We start from the raw sequence: 18,011 nt of genomic DNA, 5'->3' as shown, positions 1-18,011 counted from the left end.
TTCACATCTCCACAGTCTCCTGGCAAAGAACCACTGGACATGGGCCCAGGTCATGCCGATTGTGAAAGTAGGGTCTGGAAAGAGAACTCACGTTTCTTGATCCCAAGGACAGTGCTCTTTCAGCCTCCCGCACTACCTCGCATGCTATGGTGCTCCCAGTGGTTGAAACGGATTTTCTACAGCCTCTCGAGGAGCATCTGGACACACACGCACATGCCTGTGCTCATGCAGATGTCCATTCGCATGCAGGTGTGTGTCCCCACACAAACAACTTCTTGATACCAGGCTGACCATCTTTCAGTCACAGGGCAGCCTTCCTGTCCCACTCAGGGCCAGGTCTGAACTTGAGTGAGGCTGGGGATGTCCCTTCTCCAGGGGCTTGGAATGGGTTAAATGAGACAAGGCTAAGGGAGCAGGGAGGTGGCAGAAAGCTCTCTGGACTCCCTTCGCCACCTTTCTTCCTCCTGCAGAGTCCTGAGTGAGGCCACCAAGGCCTCTTCTTCCCTCTGTGATGGCCCAGGTCTGAGACACAGGTGTCCACAAGGACAGGAGGTTTCCATGGCACCGGTGAACATGTGAGTGGCTTTTAAATAGCCCTCGTTTACACAGAACAAGGTGGAAAAGCTCTGACATCAGCCTTAGACAATCATTTCACCAAAAGCCTGATTCAGAGGCTTAGTTAGTCTGCTTTGCTCTTACCAATGGGCTTTCCCCAAATCAACACCCGACTGCAGCATGATTTAAAGAAATGCCTCAGCAGGCAGACAGATTGCATTTACTCAGCACCTGCCTACTGAGAGGGCTTCCCTAGGCAGGGATCAAGAGCCCAGGACCGCCACTTGAACACACCCCGCCTCTTGATATTCCAGGGCACATCCTGCCTCTTTTACAACCATGTGCCGAAATCATGCCGTGCAATTTCCAATTGCAATTCAAGGAGAAATGGAAGGAGACTTCCAAAAAAGCAGAGAATCATGGGAGCTGGGCTCTGTTCTGGCTGTGGGAATAGCTGTTGGAGCTAGAAAGTATTTCACAGCTGTCTATGAGAAAGGCTGGGGTGAAACAGCCTCCAGCTCCTGAAAGGTGCCATCTCAACCAGCCAAGAGCACCCCCAGCAGAGTGGAAAGCTGACGTCCTCTAATCCTGAGCTACCAGGTTATAGACTAGATCTCCCAGAAGCATTTACCAGATAGATTACAGCGCCCCCCACCCTGCATCAGGCTGACCAAACATTAGTTCCAAAGTGAAGTACATAGGTGAATATGACAGAACAGTGTAAGAAATGGAGTGGCCATGTATTCTAGAAGTCTCTTTGATGACAGTGTCTTCTAGGGTTGCCCTGTCCCTGCCCCCCATGACCAATCACAGGCTCGGGCTATTAGAGGCGATGGGGTCTATGATTCCAGACAGAGGTAGCGACTGAGTACTTTGTGGGAAGGGGATTTCTCTCAAGTACTTCTAAAGGGGTGAGGGCATAAAAGCTCCCCCATTTCCTTAACTTCAATTTGCCTATGACTTTTCTAGGGGGTCTTGTTAAAGTGCAAATTCTCATTCAGAAGGTCTGGTGCTAGGCCCAGGGTTCTGCATTCTTAACAAACTTCCATGTGAGGCCATCAATGCTGGTCCACAGACCATACTTCTATTAACAAGGGTTTAAAGCACAAAAAGTGACCAGGAAAAAGGAAAACAAGAGGAAGGAAATGGGCAGGAAAAGGGAGCAAGAAAGAAAGAGAGAAAAAAGGAGGGAGGGAGGGAGGGAGGGAAAGAAAGACTAAAGATAGAATGGAACCAGAGCATGTTGGCAAACCCAGTCCTCCACCCCACACTCTACTGTGGGCATCTCAGAGCCAGCCCTGAACTCAGACAGAGTCTGCTCACAGGGTAAGGGTTCACTCCCTGAGCCACACCATCATCACCTTTTCCCAGCCAACCTGCCTCATCCACTTTGCACTGAGACACTCACCCAGCCTTTGTACTAGGAGCCCCCATGAAACAATCAAAACTGTCAAAGGGATGACATTTCGACCCATTAGCACCGTAAGGGACACATTATAAATTCCTTAGTAGGATCTGGAGAAGTAGTATAAGAGCCCTGGACTCAGACCTGGATGCTAGTCCAGGTTCTGTCTAAAATATTGCACAAGTTCCTGTCATTTTCTCACTTCACATATAGTAAACACTTAGTAAACATGTACTATGTGCTGGGCCCCAAGTCTGCCAATCAGAAGCCTGAGAAATGACCCATCCTGTGTGAACCCTATAGGCCACCTCTAGACGCCCCTCCTGTTTCCAGTCTAATGCATCTCTCTTTCCAACTCTGTTTCGAGGAGCAAACTACCACTTATTTTTAAGAAACAAAAATAATCTGCCCTATTAAGGGAGAGATATTTTAAAACCACTGAATGGATTTTTCCTTCCCTGCTTTTTTTATTGATACATCTCCTCTCCTTCCAGTTCTAAAATAAGCGCCCTGTCTGCCTGCACACTAATCCAAAGGCAACACACTGCAGATGGCGCGGCCTGGGGAGAGCCAGGCGGAGGTCGCTTGGAAGGCGCCGGACCTGGAGGATACAGCAAGGCAGCCCGGCCAGCCTGGCCTTGCCCATGGCCTGCTTCCTCCGAATCCAGGTGACGAGACGATCTTCAAAACAGCAGTGGAATGTGGCAAGAGTTGGTTTTCGCAAAAAACACATTTCTGACCAAATTCCAGTTCTTTGGAATGGAAAACCAGCAGCTTCCTGTTACAAAATGTACCAAACAGTTCATGTCGGATACACAAGTGTGGGCAATTCATGTACTTCAAATCTAAATGTGGCCAAAAATATAATGAAGCCGGCATATTTTTAGCCAGGTAAGCATTTCTAGGGATTAGGTCAAATTTATATTGGTCTTTGTAACTCAGAGAAGAAATGATTCCAAAAGAGTGAGAAGCAGAGACTGGAGGGAAAGCCACCCAGTCCACCAGGCAGCTGGGAGTCCCTGATTCCCGGTGACCATCTCCAGGTCAAGGGTGCTTCCTGGGACTAAACAGTGTGTGCTTTCCCAGGAGAGAAGCAGCATCTTTCAAAGAACAGAGCCCAGGCCGCTTCAGGAGGCAAGTCACAGCTGGGCTTGGGCACCTCTCACGCCGAAGAACCTTAATCACGTTTCCCCCCATGCCCTCAGTCGCATGTGTCTCTCCTCCCCACCCTCAGCCAGATCTGGGTTTATTCGCAGCAGCACCAAGGAAGGACCACACGTGGGTAAGGAGGCAGGCTCTTCGGGCTCTGCCTGAGTGTCAGGCCTGGCTCCTCCACTTGCAAGTGGGCGACCCTGGGCAAGTTGTTATGCTCCCCGTGACTTGGTTTACCTGTGAAGTGGAGGCGATGACAAACACAGCTACCTCAGAAGTCACTGCTTTTGTGATCATGAGATGGGAAAGCGCATGTGAAATGCTTACAAGGGTATCCAGCACATTGTCATCGCTCAGTAAGTAACAGTGATTGTATCTACCCTTCACCAGGCACTTTTATACATACTGATTACTTTAATATACATGACCCAATGAAATGCTACTTTCCCTGGGGAAACTGAGGCTTGGCACGGCTGACCTGTCCAAGCTGTAGTTCAACAACTACCGATTGAGGGCCTACTGTGTGCCAGGCCCTACACTGGCACTGGGGAAGTGAAAGACCAGGGAAATAAATACGGAGGTGGGATCTGAACGTGGGTCTGACTTCCTGCTTGGAGTTGGGAATGGGGGTCCTAAGAGGCCTGCCAGAAAGAACATAAATATGAAATCGAAGAGTTCTAATACTGACCACGCAATCTTGGTCAAGTGTCTGACCTCCTTGGGGCCTCGTATGTAAAATGGGTGGAATGCCACCAGACTCATCACATCGTTTTGAGGCTTAAATGGGATGTATATGTGAAGTTTCTGGTCCATAGGACGTATTCAATGGTGATCTGTTGCCACAATGATACCAGCCACAAAGAGGTTCTGACTTTTCTGATCCATTAAGCCAAATGCAAATGCTTTCTAGTAGGAAGGAATTAAGAACACTTAACTACTTGGCAGAAGGGAGGGGAAAAGAACATAGCTCAGAGCTGTTTCCGATTCTCTAAACCATCAGGTCCTTCAGAGCAGAACATCTGATCGCCATGAATGAGGGGGGACGAACACTGGGCCAGGAGTCTGGAGGCCTGGGCTCCAGTTTTTCCTCTGCCCCTGGAGCTGGGTGATGGTAAGCAAGTCATCCCCCCTCTCTGGGCCACGGCTCTCCCATCTGCACAAAGGGATTGTGGGAGCAGATGGCCTCCCAGCTCTACGTTGGCTTAGCTGTCCTAAGTCTTTGAGGCATCCATCGCTAAGTAGACGTCCCAAGTAAGCCTGGTTATTCTAAATCTGGTTTTGTCACCTAAATGGTACTTTTCCCTCCGGGGCTGACCTTCCTCCTTCCTCAGACAATTAACAACCAAAGTCAGCACACCACACCGGAAGGTCTGACAGCTCTGGGACGCCCGCAGCCCACACATTTTGACGTAAACATGCGTCACTCACAGGCCTGAAAAGAATCAAAGCAAATCAGCACAAAATGGGGGCTGTGTGCTGAGCTGCCGGCAAGCAGCCTGTGGCAGGGGGACCGGAAGGAGGTGCCGCCAGCTGTCAGGCACGTGGATCCCACCCAGCCCGGCAGCACCGGGGTGACCTGGCGGACAGCAGCCCCAGCAGCGTGCGAGCGAGGGAGATGGTGCCCAGATTGCAGGAGAATGTGAGCAAAAGCACTGGGCTCCCCATGCTATCCATGCGGAGCCTCCGGAGACAGGCCATGACAGGCCTGGGAAGCGCCGACCAAAAGGAAACAGGGAGGGGGCCAAGGCCCGGAAAACGGGTGAGCAGGCTCCAGGGAGGAGAGAGTTAGGAGGCTCGATTGTCCTTTTTTAAAAAATGTATTGATTGATTGATTTTAGAGAGACAAAAAGGCTGAGGGAGAGGGAGGGAGAGAAACATCGATTTGTTGTTCCATTTATTTATGCATTCATCGGTTAATTCTTATATTCTCCTATGTGCCCTGAGTGGGGCTAGAAGCCATGGCCGTGGCATAGTGGGAGAACACTCTAACCCGCTGCACTAACCCCGCCAGGGCGAGGCTTGGTTGTTGTAAGCAGCAGCTCTGTGTGGAACTCAGGCCTCTTCCAGGTACTGGCAGAAGAAGGCAGTGGTTAAGAGCACAGATTTTAGAATCAGGAACACTCAGGTTCAAACCCTGCCACTGTGCATACAGCTGTGTGCCCTGCACATGCTCCATGACCCCTCTCAGGCTGGGCCTCACTGATGCCTCATTTTCTCCTTACTGGCAAGTTAGGATCAATAATATTGGCTCAGAAAGTTCATGAAAGTATTAATTAAAATTAAGTTCGGAGATGGCACATAAATAGTTGCTGTAATCATTATTTGTAGAGGGTGTGCCCCATCCTAGAACTCTCTAAACCTTCCCCTTTTCTTAACCAACTAAAGTCCTACAGAACCCTTCTCAGGACCCCCCAAAGTTGGGGGCACCCACCAAAGCCCATGTCGTGCTATCCCTGCCTTCCAGGGTGCAGTACCGCCATGATCACACCCTGACAGATCTCCCTTCCCTGGAGCAGACAGACAGTTTGCACATGGCAAACACCCTGTGTAAAGGAACCTACCCAGTCCCTCTCCCCACCTGAGCAGGTGAGTTCCCCTAAGACCTGACAGGGGAGAGCTTTGCTGCTGGTCTCAGCCAGTGTTCAGGCTGCCCATTCCCATGCTTGGCCACCCACCATCTCTTCTCAGTTCACATTTCACAAAGGAGGTCTGTAGGATCCGTGTTTCAGCCACAGCTTTATGAACACAACTGGTGCTTGATATCCACATATTCCTGTTTTTTAATTCTTCCTTTTATCATCCCACTCCTGTCCTTCTTTTCTCCTGCAAATATTAACTAAGAACCTACTGTTGGTCCTACCTCAAGTGCTGGACTTGAGCCTGAAGGGATAAGGAGAGACACATCCTTGATCTTACGGAAGCCATGGTCTGGCCAACTAAGCATCCACAGTCCAAGCTGGGGGGCACTACAGAACAGGCTGTGGGAGAGTGAGACAGTGTATCCAGACCATGGTCGTAGCAGAAGGCTTCCTGGAGGAGGTGACATGAAGCCTCAACTTGAATGGGTAACGGATAGGGACAAATTAACAGATCTAAGTAGGGGGAGAGGAAGACAGTCAAAGTGGAGAAAAGAACTTGCTTCCACTCATACTCCTTACCTTCCCAATGCCTAGACTAGTAGTACTCAACCAGAGGTTTTAATATATTTTTAATACTTTTTCATTTTTAAAAATTTCTTTTATATTTTCACTTGTGTAAACTCCTTAGAATGTTACAAGAGATCACTGAATCAAACCAGATCCTTTGATTTCCATAAAATGCCAGCAAGCACTCTGATGAAAGAACAAGGAATTACTCGAAGCTTCTCACACTACACCAGAAAGCAGATAATGAGTCCAGTCGCAAACCTAGTGAAACCAGCTTGGCCAGGCTACTTAGTGTGAGTGCACATACACACACACACACACACACACACACACACTCCTGTCGGAGCTATGTCCTCATGGGCACACTGTAGATGTCCAGGGGGATTGCTAATGTACACTCCAATTAGTCAGGCTTTGTTTTGTTTTCCAACATTTTATTGTGAAAAACTTCAAACCCAGAAAAGTTGAAAGAACTGTCCGTGCATCTTCACCAAGATTCACTAGTTAACATTCTACAACACTTGTGTTCTCTTTCTCTCTGCAGACACACTCGCTCTTTTCTTTCCTGAACCACCTGAGAGTTAGCTGCTGACATCAAGACACTTCACCTGGAAATATTTCAGCACGTATTCCCCAAGAAAAAGGATGTTTCCTTATATAACTCCAATACCACTAAGGTGGCTGGAGCAATACCGTCTCATAGAACCTGCATTCAGATATCTGCACTTGTCTGCAAAATGACCTTTCTGGCATCAATGGTTTTCCACATGCACAATCCAGTCAAGGAGTTCTCCTTGGATTTGTCTCTGTTTCTGGACTTGTCCTTTACCTGCCTTTTAAAACATTTTGTCTTTCATGACTTCGACAGTTTTGATGACCCGTTGTCTTAAAGAATGATCCACAGTCTGAATTTATCTGATTGCTTCCTCATGCCAACAAATGATTTTGATCCAATTCCTCATTTTTCCCTTCCTCTGTCCAAAACCAGCCCTGCCAATCACACGCAGGGTAACACTTCGAGACACCTGGGGTCTTGGAGAACTTGGAATTTCACACATCCCAGATTGGGTTAATTGATATTATTAAGAAACTTTATTATTATTATTATTACTGATTATAATCAATCATCATCATCATCATCATCATCAATATTGCAATACAATAAGCAAATATTTAATATTTGAAAGAATACTTTCAATATTTCTGAATTCTGGGGCAGAGAGGAATAGCCAGACAGTTGAAATTTTACAGCAATTTACTTTGAGTCAGTATTAACAATGTCTTTTCAAATATTTTTTCCAAAGTGCTTTCACACTTGCTATTTAAGAACCTTGACTTTGGGTCAAAGTTTAGGAGTTTAATTTCTGGGTCCACCACTTCACCAGATGTGCTAGGTAGAAAAGTTGCTTAACCTCTCTCAACCGTGGTTTCCTTAAAGGGTTTAAGCTGTTTACACCAGTACCTCATTCATAATAACTGCCTCTATTGCACTTCACAATAACCCTTCAAGAAAAGCAGAGTAGGTATTACCCTGCTTCTTTCATGCGTGAGGTCACAGAAGCTCAAAAGACAATGTAACTTATTGAAGGTTATGCAGCAAAGTGTCAAAAGAGATGATTAGAACCACAGTTGCTGACTTTCAGAGCTGCCAGTCATATTTCTACTGAGGAAGCAGCATCTCCCTCATAGGGTGTTGTGAGGATTAAATGAAATGATACATGTCTCTTGCTATGCGTTATCCTGGTACAGAGGCTATGTTCAATCTGCATCAGTGACCACTGTTTTAATTATTTTTGTGTCACACTGCCATGAATAACTGGTTGTGTTCAAAGGCCCCTAAAGAACCCTGGAAGATAGGCTCATAATAATTTTGACCAAGCCCCCATTTCTACCCTATCTTCTATCCCACCAAGACAGAGTGGTTGACTCTGAATGGTATGGCTCACTTGGTTGGGCATTTTCCCACAAAGGGAAAGGTCACTGGTTCAATTCCCGGTCAGGGCATAGGCCTAGGTTGCAGGTTTGGCCCCCAGCGGGGGCGTGTATGAGAGGCAACCAACTGATGTTTCTCTCTCGCATGGATGTTTCCCTCTCTTTCTTCTTCCCTTCCCCTCTCTCTAAAAAAATAAAATAAAATCCTCAAAAAAACACAGGAGGGCAGAGTTGGAACAACTGAAAATTCACTGAAGGTATTAAGGTTTTGATTGGGAGGAGAGACAAAATATTTGGACGCTGTGGGGCCATTGTTTGCAAAACACAAGAGAGGGTCTGTTTTCCTTGGGAAAGGAAGCATTACATTGTGAGTCATTCTTCAGGTTCTGTGTGGGAGGCTAGGGTTCCTGCAAAAACCTTTGTGCGGCTCTCTATTGTCTTATGTGGACTGAAGCATAAAGCCTGACCCAGTTTTGTTCCCAAAATCACATGGCCCATTCTGCCCAAGACATTCTAGGAACACATTGTCCATCTCTATGAACAATGTGACCAAGTTGCCATTGAAGAAGAAGAGACAGCGTCACCACTGAAATTGACCCTGTGGCTATTGGTAAAACCATTGGGCAGCTGGCCATGCCTTGGGGCACCTAATGACCAAACTGGTCACAAGGTCTGGCTCCCATCACAATCAGACTGGGCAAGAGAAAAGAGGGATTTCCTTCTGTCCTCAGAACAATAAGAAGCCATTCAAAAGTCCAATCAGCGGGACTGTTTCATTCTTTGTCTTGGGCCGGGCCGTCAGTGTGATCACTTCTGCCGTGCCAGCTCAGACTGGGTGTACAAGAGAGCCTTCCCAAGTGTTAGGCTTGCAGCAGATCCCTCGGTGTGGGTAGTGCTATCAAGACGGCATGTCTGGGACCAAGACGTAGAGGTTTCATTTCACAACTCTGGATATGACTCATCTAGAGGAGGTTGTTCTTAATTTACTCTTGCTTCCCATTCATCTAACCAAAGCCCTGCCATGTTCTCTGCTTTCACGGTGCAAGCCATCTGTCCTTCTATGTCATCAGCCATGCACTTGGGAGACAGAGAGGTAGAGTGGGAAGAACATGAGCTCAGAATGAGGAAAATCTGGTTTCCAAACTTGGCTCTGGCTTTGGATGATAAAAATAGGCAATACCTATTCCTTGCTTATTACATGCCAGGCAGGGTACTCACACACCTACTTGTATTATCTCCCTGAATCCTCATAGCCAACCTATGAGCATCCACATTTCTTCTTCATAGATGAAGACACTGACATTTAGTTGTTAAATATCTTGCCCAAAGCTCAGCTTTCTCATATAAAATCCACACTGCTTCACATTTTACCCAGTTTCTTGCGTCTCAAATTAAATTACACATCCACACACGCGCGCAGACTACTCGGCACACAGCAGATGCTCCGCAAAGGTCGCCTTCCCCGCTGCTGAACCTGACTCTAAGAAACAGAAATCTCTGACCTTAAGCCAGAATCTCACTGGGTGGTTTGGCTTTGTCAAACCAGCTTCAGGAGCTTCACTACGGCCTAATTAAAACTGCTCTCTTGAGGCTACATCTCTTATGTCTTATAAGTAAATAAAACGAAATACCAATATTTGGTGCTTCTATCTTGGTCGCAGAGAAAAAGAGTGTGAAAAGTGGGAAGCAGATCTAGCTCCTCTGAAAGTTGGAAATTGGGCTATAATTCCTCCAGCCTGGCCTTTGATGTGTGTGTGCTTACATGTGCTCATTACTTTAAGCTGTTCCATGTGTATATATTTGTATACGTGTGTGTATATATGTGTATATACACATATCCAGAAGTAGATGTATTTATATACATATATATACACACGTAATGATATACTAAATAAGCCACCAGTCCCACCCCTAAAGTGTCTTCAGAAAATTAACCCATGAAATAAGCTATAATATGTGAACTATAAACATTCTTGCATGTTGGCAGATAACCATGCTACACATTCCCCTCCAAGAACTGAGAAAGAGAAGAAAGGGAATAACACAATAGCAAAAAAATGCACTAATCAAATCCATAATCAACTTTGATGATGGAGCACAGATTCTAATCAAAACACAATGGGGTAAAGTTGCAACAGGTTGTAAGCTTGGAGCCGAGCGCTCTTCCCAGGGGCCTTGCCTGCATTTTCTTTTTAAACATCTAAAACACCCACAGAGGATTTCAATCACTTCTAATTACTTTTTTTTTAAAGAAATGAGTTGCAAGTTGAACACCAGGCTCCTAAAAACAGGAAATATCAAAGTATTATATATAATTTTTTTTCTTGCAACTGCTTCTTAAAAATAGGCCAACCTCTCCTCAAATAGCTCATGAGCATTCCTTATCTGAAGGCTGGTCGGGCAGGGTTTCTGAACTAACACAGAGCCTATCTCTAAAACAAGTCTTTGCACATGGTCATAATTTATACACCACGTTGATGGAGCAGATGCTATAAATGTTCATTCTTGGGGGAGGGGCCAGGTATCCCAGCACCAGGAAGGGCATCTGGGAGGGTGTGCTGCTGCAGAACACAGTTCCCTCCACTGGGGGGGATGATCCCCAGCTATAGGTTTGTGGGAGGAGTCAAGGTGAGGGGCTTGGGGTCTACAGTGGGGCTGCACCTCAGAGCTATTTTCTGGCTTGCTGGCTACGTTAGGTCTTTTCACACTTGATGGAGGAGAGCGGGCTTGGGGAACATGGGCTGTCGCTGGCTGAAGAGAATTGCTGCATAATAAAAGGAGCTGTGAAAATGGCCTCCTTTCGCCTGTAACTACCACATTGAATATTCTGGACCCCAGGCTAATAATAATCATCACTGTCATTTCCCAAGGGTCTGTTATGAACCAGGTCTTTTATGGACTTTGCCTCCCCAGCTTCTCATCACCACCCTGAATGCTCAGAATTACTGTCCACTAAGAAGCCAGCATGCAAATCCAATCCTTCAACTGTGAGAAGACTTTGTTCTTTTTCTCATCACCTTTTAAAAGAAAGATACTAGAAACAGAGCCATTGCCTATTGCATGAAGATGAGGCTTCCCTGTGATGACATCAAGTCCTGCTCTGCACCGCTGCACGGCCCTGCTCCTCATCCTTCCCTGTCTTGCCATCTCACTGTCTTTCCTCCCCACCCAGGCACTTGTGCCGGTTTCTGAAACCCAGCCACCTCCTGCCTCCTCCGCAAAGCCCTCTGGACTTCTCCAGCCATCACGGCCCTTCTCTTCCTTTGAACTCCCAGCATGCCTCTTAGCCCTGTCTCTGTTTTGCCCTATTGCCCTTGGTACGTCAGTCATGCCTCCCAACCAGACTATAAAATCCCGAAGGGCCAACCATGTTTTATTTACCCTGTTTGTCTGCCAGAACATGCTGAAGAAGGCAGCTACGGAGAGGGGGAAGACCACCAGCCTTGAAGCCAGAACAACCTGAGCTAGAATCCCTGCTCCGCCGTACTAGAGCAGGATGACTTAAAGCTAGTGACTCCACTTCGCTGTGTCTCACTTACTCTTCTAGCTCAGCGGTTAGAGCAGTGGTCTTATAAATTACAGCCTGAAAGAAATCAGGAAGTCTCTATGGTTACCTGTGGGTAGCATCGTGGTTAAGGGCACAGAGTCCACAGTCAGCCTGTCCAAGTCCTAATTCTGCTTCTGTTACTCACAAGGCCACTAACCCTGTCTTTGCCTCAGTTTTCTCTGAGTAAAATGACAGTAACAACACTTATTCCACTGGATTATCATAAGAATCAAGAGGCATTTTATATAATATCTTTAGCACAATTCCTGACATATAGGAAGTATTGTGTAATGATTTGCCATTATTACATTATTATTGTTATAGAAAATGCCATATCTGCTTTAAGTGTTACTGTGAGGATGAAATGAGTTTATATGTAAAGAGCCTGGCACATCAGGCCCTCAACAAATGGTTCTGCCCTTCCCTCATCTTCCCACTGTGCCAGTTGTACTAGGCAGGTGATTGATGCTCTGAAAATCCTTGTGAACCAGTGGGCACCTCCTCAAGGCCTTGAGAGAAGAAGCTTTGCCTTTTCTTACTTCCAGGCCATTAGATCTAGATAACATGCCCTATCTCTTGCTTAGCAATATAAAGAGCTAATTTTATTGTGTTCCTTGTTTGCCAAACACTGGATTAAACACTTTACATACTTTTCCCCCCTTAATCCACCCTATTTATGTGGTTGTTTATGTCCATTTTTAAAGACGGGAACACTGAGGTCCAGAGAGGTTAACTGACCCAGTCATCCAGTTATTATTCCATGGCAGAGATAGGACATCATGGATATCAACCTGACTTTAAAACCTGTGCTATTGCCCTGACCAGTGTGGCTTACTTGGTTGGGTGTTATCCCACAAAGCTAAAGGTCACTGGTTCAATTCCCAGTCAGGGCAATGCCTGGATTGCGGGTTTGGTCTCTTGTCAGGGTGCACACGAGAGGCAACTGATTGATGTTTTCTCTCTCTCATCCCTCCGTTCCCCTCTCTCTAAAAATATAAATGCATAAAATCTTAAAAAAACAAACCTGTGCTATTGACCACTGCACAACTCAGCTTTCTGTCTCAAAGCCCCTAAATAAAAGGAGAATCAGAGGCCCAAAGACATCGTTTGCCATTTAGTTCATCATTCTCTAAGTATCTCCTAGCAATAAATACTATGTTTTGGATCAGGGACTATAGATGTCAAGCCAGATACAGTCCTCAAGCCATAATGGAGAGGCTTTCCCTCATGGTGAACAGGCAGTGTCCCATAGACTGTAGCCTGATCCAAAGAAGGGAAAATCCCTTTTACCAAGGTCACTTTGATGCCAGGGTGGGGCACTGGGAACAAGGATCTGCCACGTGCCAGAGAAGAGCCCCCAGAAAGCCCAAACACATAAGTAAAGATCAGACTGGTAAAAACCAGGATAGCCTATTGGGGAGTGGTCAATTTCCTTAGCAGTCCATCTAGACCATGCTCAGGGTCAGTGCACTGAGGGCAAGGCAACATGGAATGGGGCATCCTGGGAAATGTGCATCAAGGGTGAGGGAGGGAAGCAAAGCCTTGAGGGAACAGGACCGTGCCAGACCCTCTGTGAGCAGCAGCAGGACATTTTTTCAGGGAGGAGGCAATGAATCACCTTTCCAGAGCCTGCCCAGTGCAAGTCTTCCAATAATGTTAAGTGAAGGGTCAAACGGGCAAAGGCAGAGCAGCTGCCTGGGTATGAACAAGCAACCCCAGCATCTACTTTCCCTCTGATTCCTCAGGCCCTCCTCATCAGCCTGGATGTGTGTCATAGCCTAGAGTCACTGCTCTGGCCTCCCACACACCGCCCACCACATCTCATAAGCCCCGCCTCCCAGGATGAAGGGGAAATTCTGACAAGACTGTACCCCCCGAGTTCATTCCCATATCAGAGCTCACTGGACCAATCCTGCAGCCAACAGCAGAAAAACAGAGCAGAACACAAAAACCCTAGCCGGGACAGGCCCCAGGAGCACTGGGGAAAATCTCGCCTTCCTCCCACACGCCATCACTCAAACCTGTCAGCTTCCAAAAACATTTAGCAAGTGCAGCAGCTAGGGGCATGCTTATCAGCCTGGCGTGGGAGCTTAATCTGCTTTGAGGGCCTTCTCCAGCCCAGAGCTCCAAAAGTCTGCTTACAATTAGCTTCCAGCTCCAGTTCCTACAACAGAAAGGCTAGGAATGTGTTGAGTTCTAGCCTCTGATCAGAGAAAGCTCCAGGAGAAGGTGGAGACAGTGTCAGTAGAAAAGTAAGTGCCAAAAAGGTCAGCTGGTCTGTTGCCACTTCCCTGACACCAGCCCCAAACTACCTCCCCCTCTGCTTTCCCGTTCCTCATCTCTCCTGACCAGGACAGTCACATCCGTCAAGTCAGCCTGTCCCCAAAAGTCCCTGATGACTGACTGCCAAGAAAATACGACGTGCCCCTGCTCCCTCCTACCACAAGAGGGAAGAAAAACAGCAGGGAGGGCAGGAGGCCAAGAGAACCTGATTGGCCCTTGCTGATTTCCTTAAAAGAGATTGAACGGCCAGAGCCTGCCACCCAGCCGAATTGGGTGATGTGAGCTCCGTCTGGAAAGGTAGAAATCACTACTTCTCTTCAAGCCACCCCTCACCCCCACACCCAGTCACCCGGGCCACAGAGCTACCGGCTACCCGCAGCAGGATCTACTATCCAGGAAGGAGGGGCTTAGCTTCGGGCCGCCATTCTGAGCAGCCACCCCCACCCCCACCGCAACAGCCAGCCAAGACGCTAGGAGTCTCCAGCTGGCTGCTTCAGCTGGTGCACCGGGCACTCCTACTGCAGTCCCAGCGCCGTGCCCGCAATCCTGTTAGTCCAAGGGATGAAGCAAGGGCAGGTCATCTTCAAGATGAGGGAGCAGGTTCACTGCCACCCCTAGACTCCTTTTCCTGGATATTGCAGCCACAGGGGCATCGAGCCCAACAAGGCCTCTGATCGTTCCTTGTCAGGGATAAAATCTCTGCAGAACCGACAGACAGACAGACAGTCGATACAGCTTTTGGGGGGCCAAGCCCTCAACATGCAGGATTTGACATTTCCAGCGCTGACAGTTAAAAACAAAACAAAACAAAACAAAACAAAAAAACACCCAGCTATGCCCCCAAAGGAAGCCGCAGGCATGCCCGCACTCGGGTCTCAAACGGATCTTTAAGGCAAACCTAGGCCACCCGGGCCACACCCACCGGCCAGGCTACTCTCCTGGCGCATCCCCCAATCTGCCGGCCTAAGTGGATTGGTTCCCTTCTCTGCCCGCAGGGCAGCCCTTTCTCCCCATCCTGCCATGCCACCACCTAAAAAAAGTATTCACCAATCCCCCTAGAATATTGTCCCGGCACTCAGCCCCTCTCACCTGGGTATCGAACCCGTTTTCCAGCGAGCCGCTCTTCCGCAGCGGGAGCCCCTCCCCCGCCGGCTCCTGCAGCCCCTGCGATTTCAGTGGGATCTGGCTAGGGAAGGTGGTCTTGCTCACCTCCACCTTGCTTCCCAACTTGAGGTAGCAGGGCTGGGGGCCGGCCCGGGCCGGGGGCACGTGCAGGATGGGCGCGGCGCTATGCACGGGTTTGGGCAGTCCCGACTTCATTTTGGAGGCGACCAGGATGGCCGGCATCTTTTCGCGGGGCTTCGGCTTTCCCAGCACGTCCCTGGCAGCGGCGGCGGAGGCGACCGCTAAAGGCAGCGCGGGCAGCAGAGTAGGCGCCGGGCCTCGGCCCTCGAGGCGCCCACCACCAGTGGAGGGGGAAAAAAATCCCCGGGTCGGGGAGTTCGGAGCAAAACGATGAGCGCGCCTTCGAGATGCTGGAATGCTGCGGAGGACTAGTCGCGGCGCTCAACTGGTCCCACCTGGATGGATGCTGCAGCCGAGTCTCACGCCCCTTCTGGGCGACCAATTCAGGGGCTCTGGGAGCTCAGGGGCTGTTGCCTCTTGTGATTCTCTTCCTGGGAACCTGAGGCTTGCAAGCCCATATTAACTCTTCACTGCATCTCCGAAGCGAGGAGGCCCCTTTGGAAAAAAGGCGGAGGGGACCCAAGCCTCCTGCTCCTGGAGCCTGCGGATGTGAGCGGGCGAGGGAAGGAGCTAGCTGCGGAGGAAGGGAAGGAGAAAACCGCGAAGGAAGAAGAGGGAGAGCGCACGGAGCTCAAGACGTCTCAAGACCACCGAGAGGCAGCTGATGTCCTGAGCGTGAGCACCGCAGTGTCACCCACAACGCAGAGGCGCGGCGAGAGCCCCCGAAAGGTCTCTCTAGGCGTGACAGTCACCACTGCCCAGAAGCCCCCCGGACAGATAGCACCTTAACGCCTGCGGGTCTGCACATGCTCCGTGCGCTATAGCGCAGCAAGGCTGTGGCCGTGGGGCGCGGGTACCGGGACGCGCGGCTGGGCAGGGCTGCGCTCGAGAGCGGCCGCCGCACTCCCCGGGAAGGCTGCGCTGGCTGCGGGGCTCAGTGCAGGGGAAGACAGGCTGCGGCCGGCAAGGCTGCGGCGCGCGCTGACAGCCGGGACCGCCCCAGCGCGCCCATTGGTCCGCGGCGCGCCTATCAGCGGCCGAGGATCACACAGCGAGGGGGCGTGTCATGAACTCCGAGGCTGCAGCCGAAACTCTGGGGCCGCGCTTGGCAGCAAGTACAAAGCGGGCTGGTGGCCTCTCTGCGGCACTGTTCCCGCGGCGCGCTTCACCGCGGGCCAACACTCCCGCTCTCTGAAAACTCCTTTTAAAAAATGCCCTTTCGAACGCAAACGCCCGCCTCCGGGCCCCGCAGGCACGGCTCGGGGGAAGTTTTGTTTCCTTTTTGAAATTATTCTGGTCACCTTAACGGTTTAAGTCTTCCGGAGTCTCGCCCGAGGCCCCGTGGCCCCCCATCTGGCCTGGGCAGGGCTGTTCCTCGTCTCCCGCGTAAATGACAAGCCAGCCATTTCTCTTCTTTTCTGCCTGCTCTGCCAGGCAGCCCGGGGGGCCTCCCAATAGCTTCCTCTTCGGTTTTCAAAGGCTGCACATTTCACTTAACTATTTGAAGTATTTATGGGCAAATACAATACCCAAGGAAGCTTCCCGCCCTGAAACAGCTCCTCCTTGCAATCTACCACAAACTCTGTAATTAGAGTGGCCCGAGGAAGCCAGGAGAGGCTCCATGACCCTGGCTGGCTCAGGCTAAACCTTGCTGCATTTCATGTAGGAGCCCCTCCCCGGCAGTGCCTTGGACACACTGGCCCCACAGGTTCCTCGACTTGAATTCCCCGGAGGATTTCATCCCTCCTCTCAGTTGCAGTTTGAGTTCCTTGCTGACTCAAAGGATATGAGAATTGAAAGGGATAATCCAGGCAGGCCAGAACCCTCTCAGTTCACGGATGCGGAGCCCCCACCCTATAAAACTGCTTGGATTTAAATTGGGCAAGTTCTTTAATCTTACGTGCATCCTTAGAAAGCTTTGGTTTTCCCTTGCAGTAGGGAGATTTGACTACATTTCTGTAATGTGTTGTTGTTTGGATTAAATGAGATAGTGCATGACGGTCGTTTGGCACAAGTATCTGGCCATGTAAGGGGCCAATAGTAGTTCAGTACTGTTATCCTTATTAATTACTGCTACTGCCCTCCCCCAGTCATCTTTGCCTATATGTTGTTTGTCTTCTCTGTCTCTGAGATGCAGGTATTCTCCATATACCCACCCTATAGACTGATTCACAACACTGATAGCATTGATTTTTCATTATCCAGACCAGAAGAAACTTCCATTTTAAAACAGTACTAAGAAATAAGGTGCTTTCTTACCCTGGTCTGTTCCCTCTCCCATCTTATCCACCCCCCTTTCTATATTCTGTATAGCAACTTTCTACTCTAGCTGGGCTAAAACGCACACAGTGTTGTATATAATATGAGGTATCCTCCCTTCCTCTGAAAGTAAATCACGTGTGGTCTGTGCCACTTACTTAGCACTCTTCCCCTTGCCATCCAATGCCACTTAGTTATTGATGGTTTCATGTGTTTATTTTCTTCTGAGAGGTAGAGAGAGTCTGTAACCGCATTTAAACATTAGATTCTTTCAAGTGTCAAGTATAACACTGTGGATAGAAGAGGTGCCCAGATTTTCAAATGAATGAGTGATCGCTACCAGCAGCAATCCTCCAGGAGAAGAGCCATTTAGATTCAGGTACATAAAGTCACAACAAATATTATGCTGCCTTAAACCTTAGAACTCTCCTACCCAGAATTCTGGTTTTGACAGATGTACAAAGAGTTATGGAATGATACTGTAATT

The 18,011-nt window shown here is 48.8% G+C and overlaps 1 protein-coding gene across 5 annotated transcripts in view; it reads right to left on the bottom strand.

The window, feature by feature from the left end:
• The window catches only part of NAV2 (neuron navigator 2), a 367,706-nt gene extending 351,539 nt beyond the window's left edge, over window positions 1-16,167 (bottom strand). For 3 of the 5 annotated variants that reach the window (XM_045825829.1, XM_045825832.1, XM_045825830.1), the window contains exon 1: window positions 15,110-16,166. In XM_045825829.1, the coding sequence (XP_045681785.1) occupies window positions 15,110-15,367 (258 nt within the window). In that variant the 5' untranslated portion in view covers window positions 15,368-16,166. Of the gene's footprint in view, window positions 1-15,109 lie in introns of all 5 variants that reach the window. The other 2 variants (XM_045825827.1, XM_045825831.1) reach the window with 1 other exon arrangement.
• Window positions 16,168-18,011: the final 1,844 nt, after the last annotated feature.

Source organism: Phyllostomus hastatus, unplaced genomic scaffold (genome assembly GCF_019186645.2).
Source record: "Phyllostomus hastatus isolate PE091 unplaced genomic scaffold, TTU_PhHast_1.1 phas_scaffold_585, whole genome shotgun sequence".
NCBI classification, from domain to species: domain Eukaryota; kingdom Metazoa; phylum Chordata; class Mammalia; order Chiroptera; family Phyllostomidae; genus Phyllostomus; species Phyllostomus hastatus.
The sequence above is the reverse complement of the archived record's forward strand: the minus strand, read 5'-3'. Positions and strand labels throughout refer to the sequence as shown.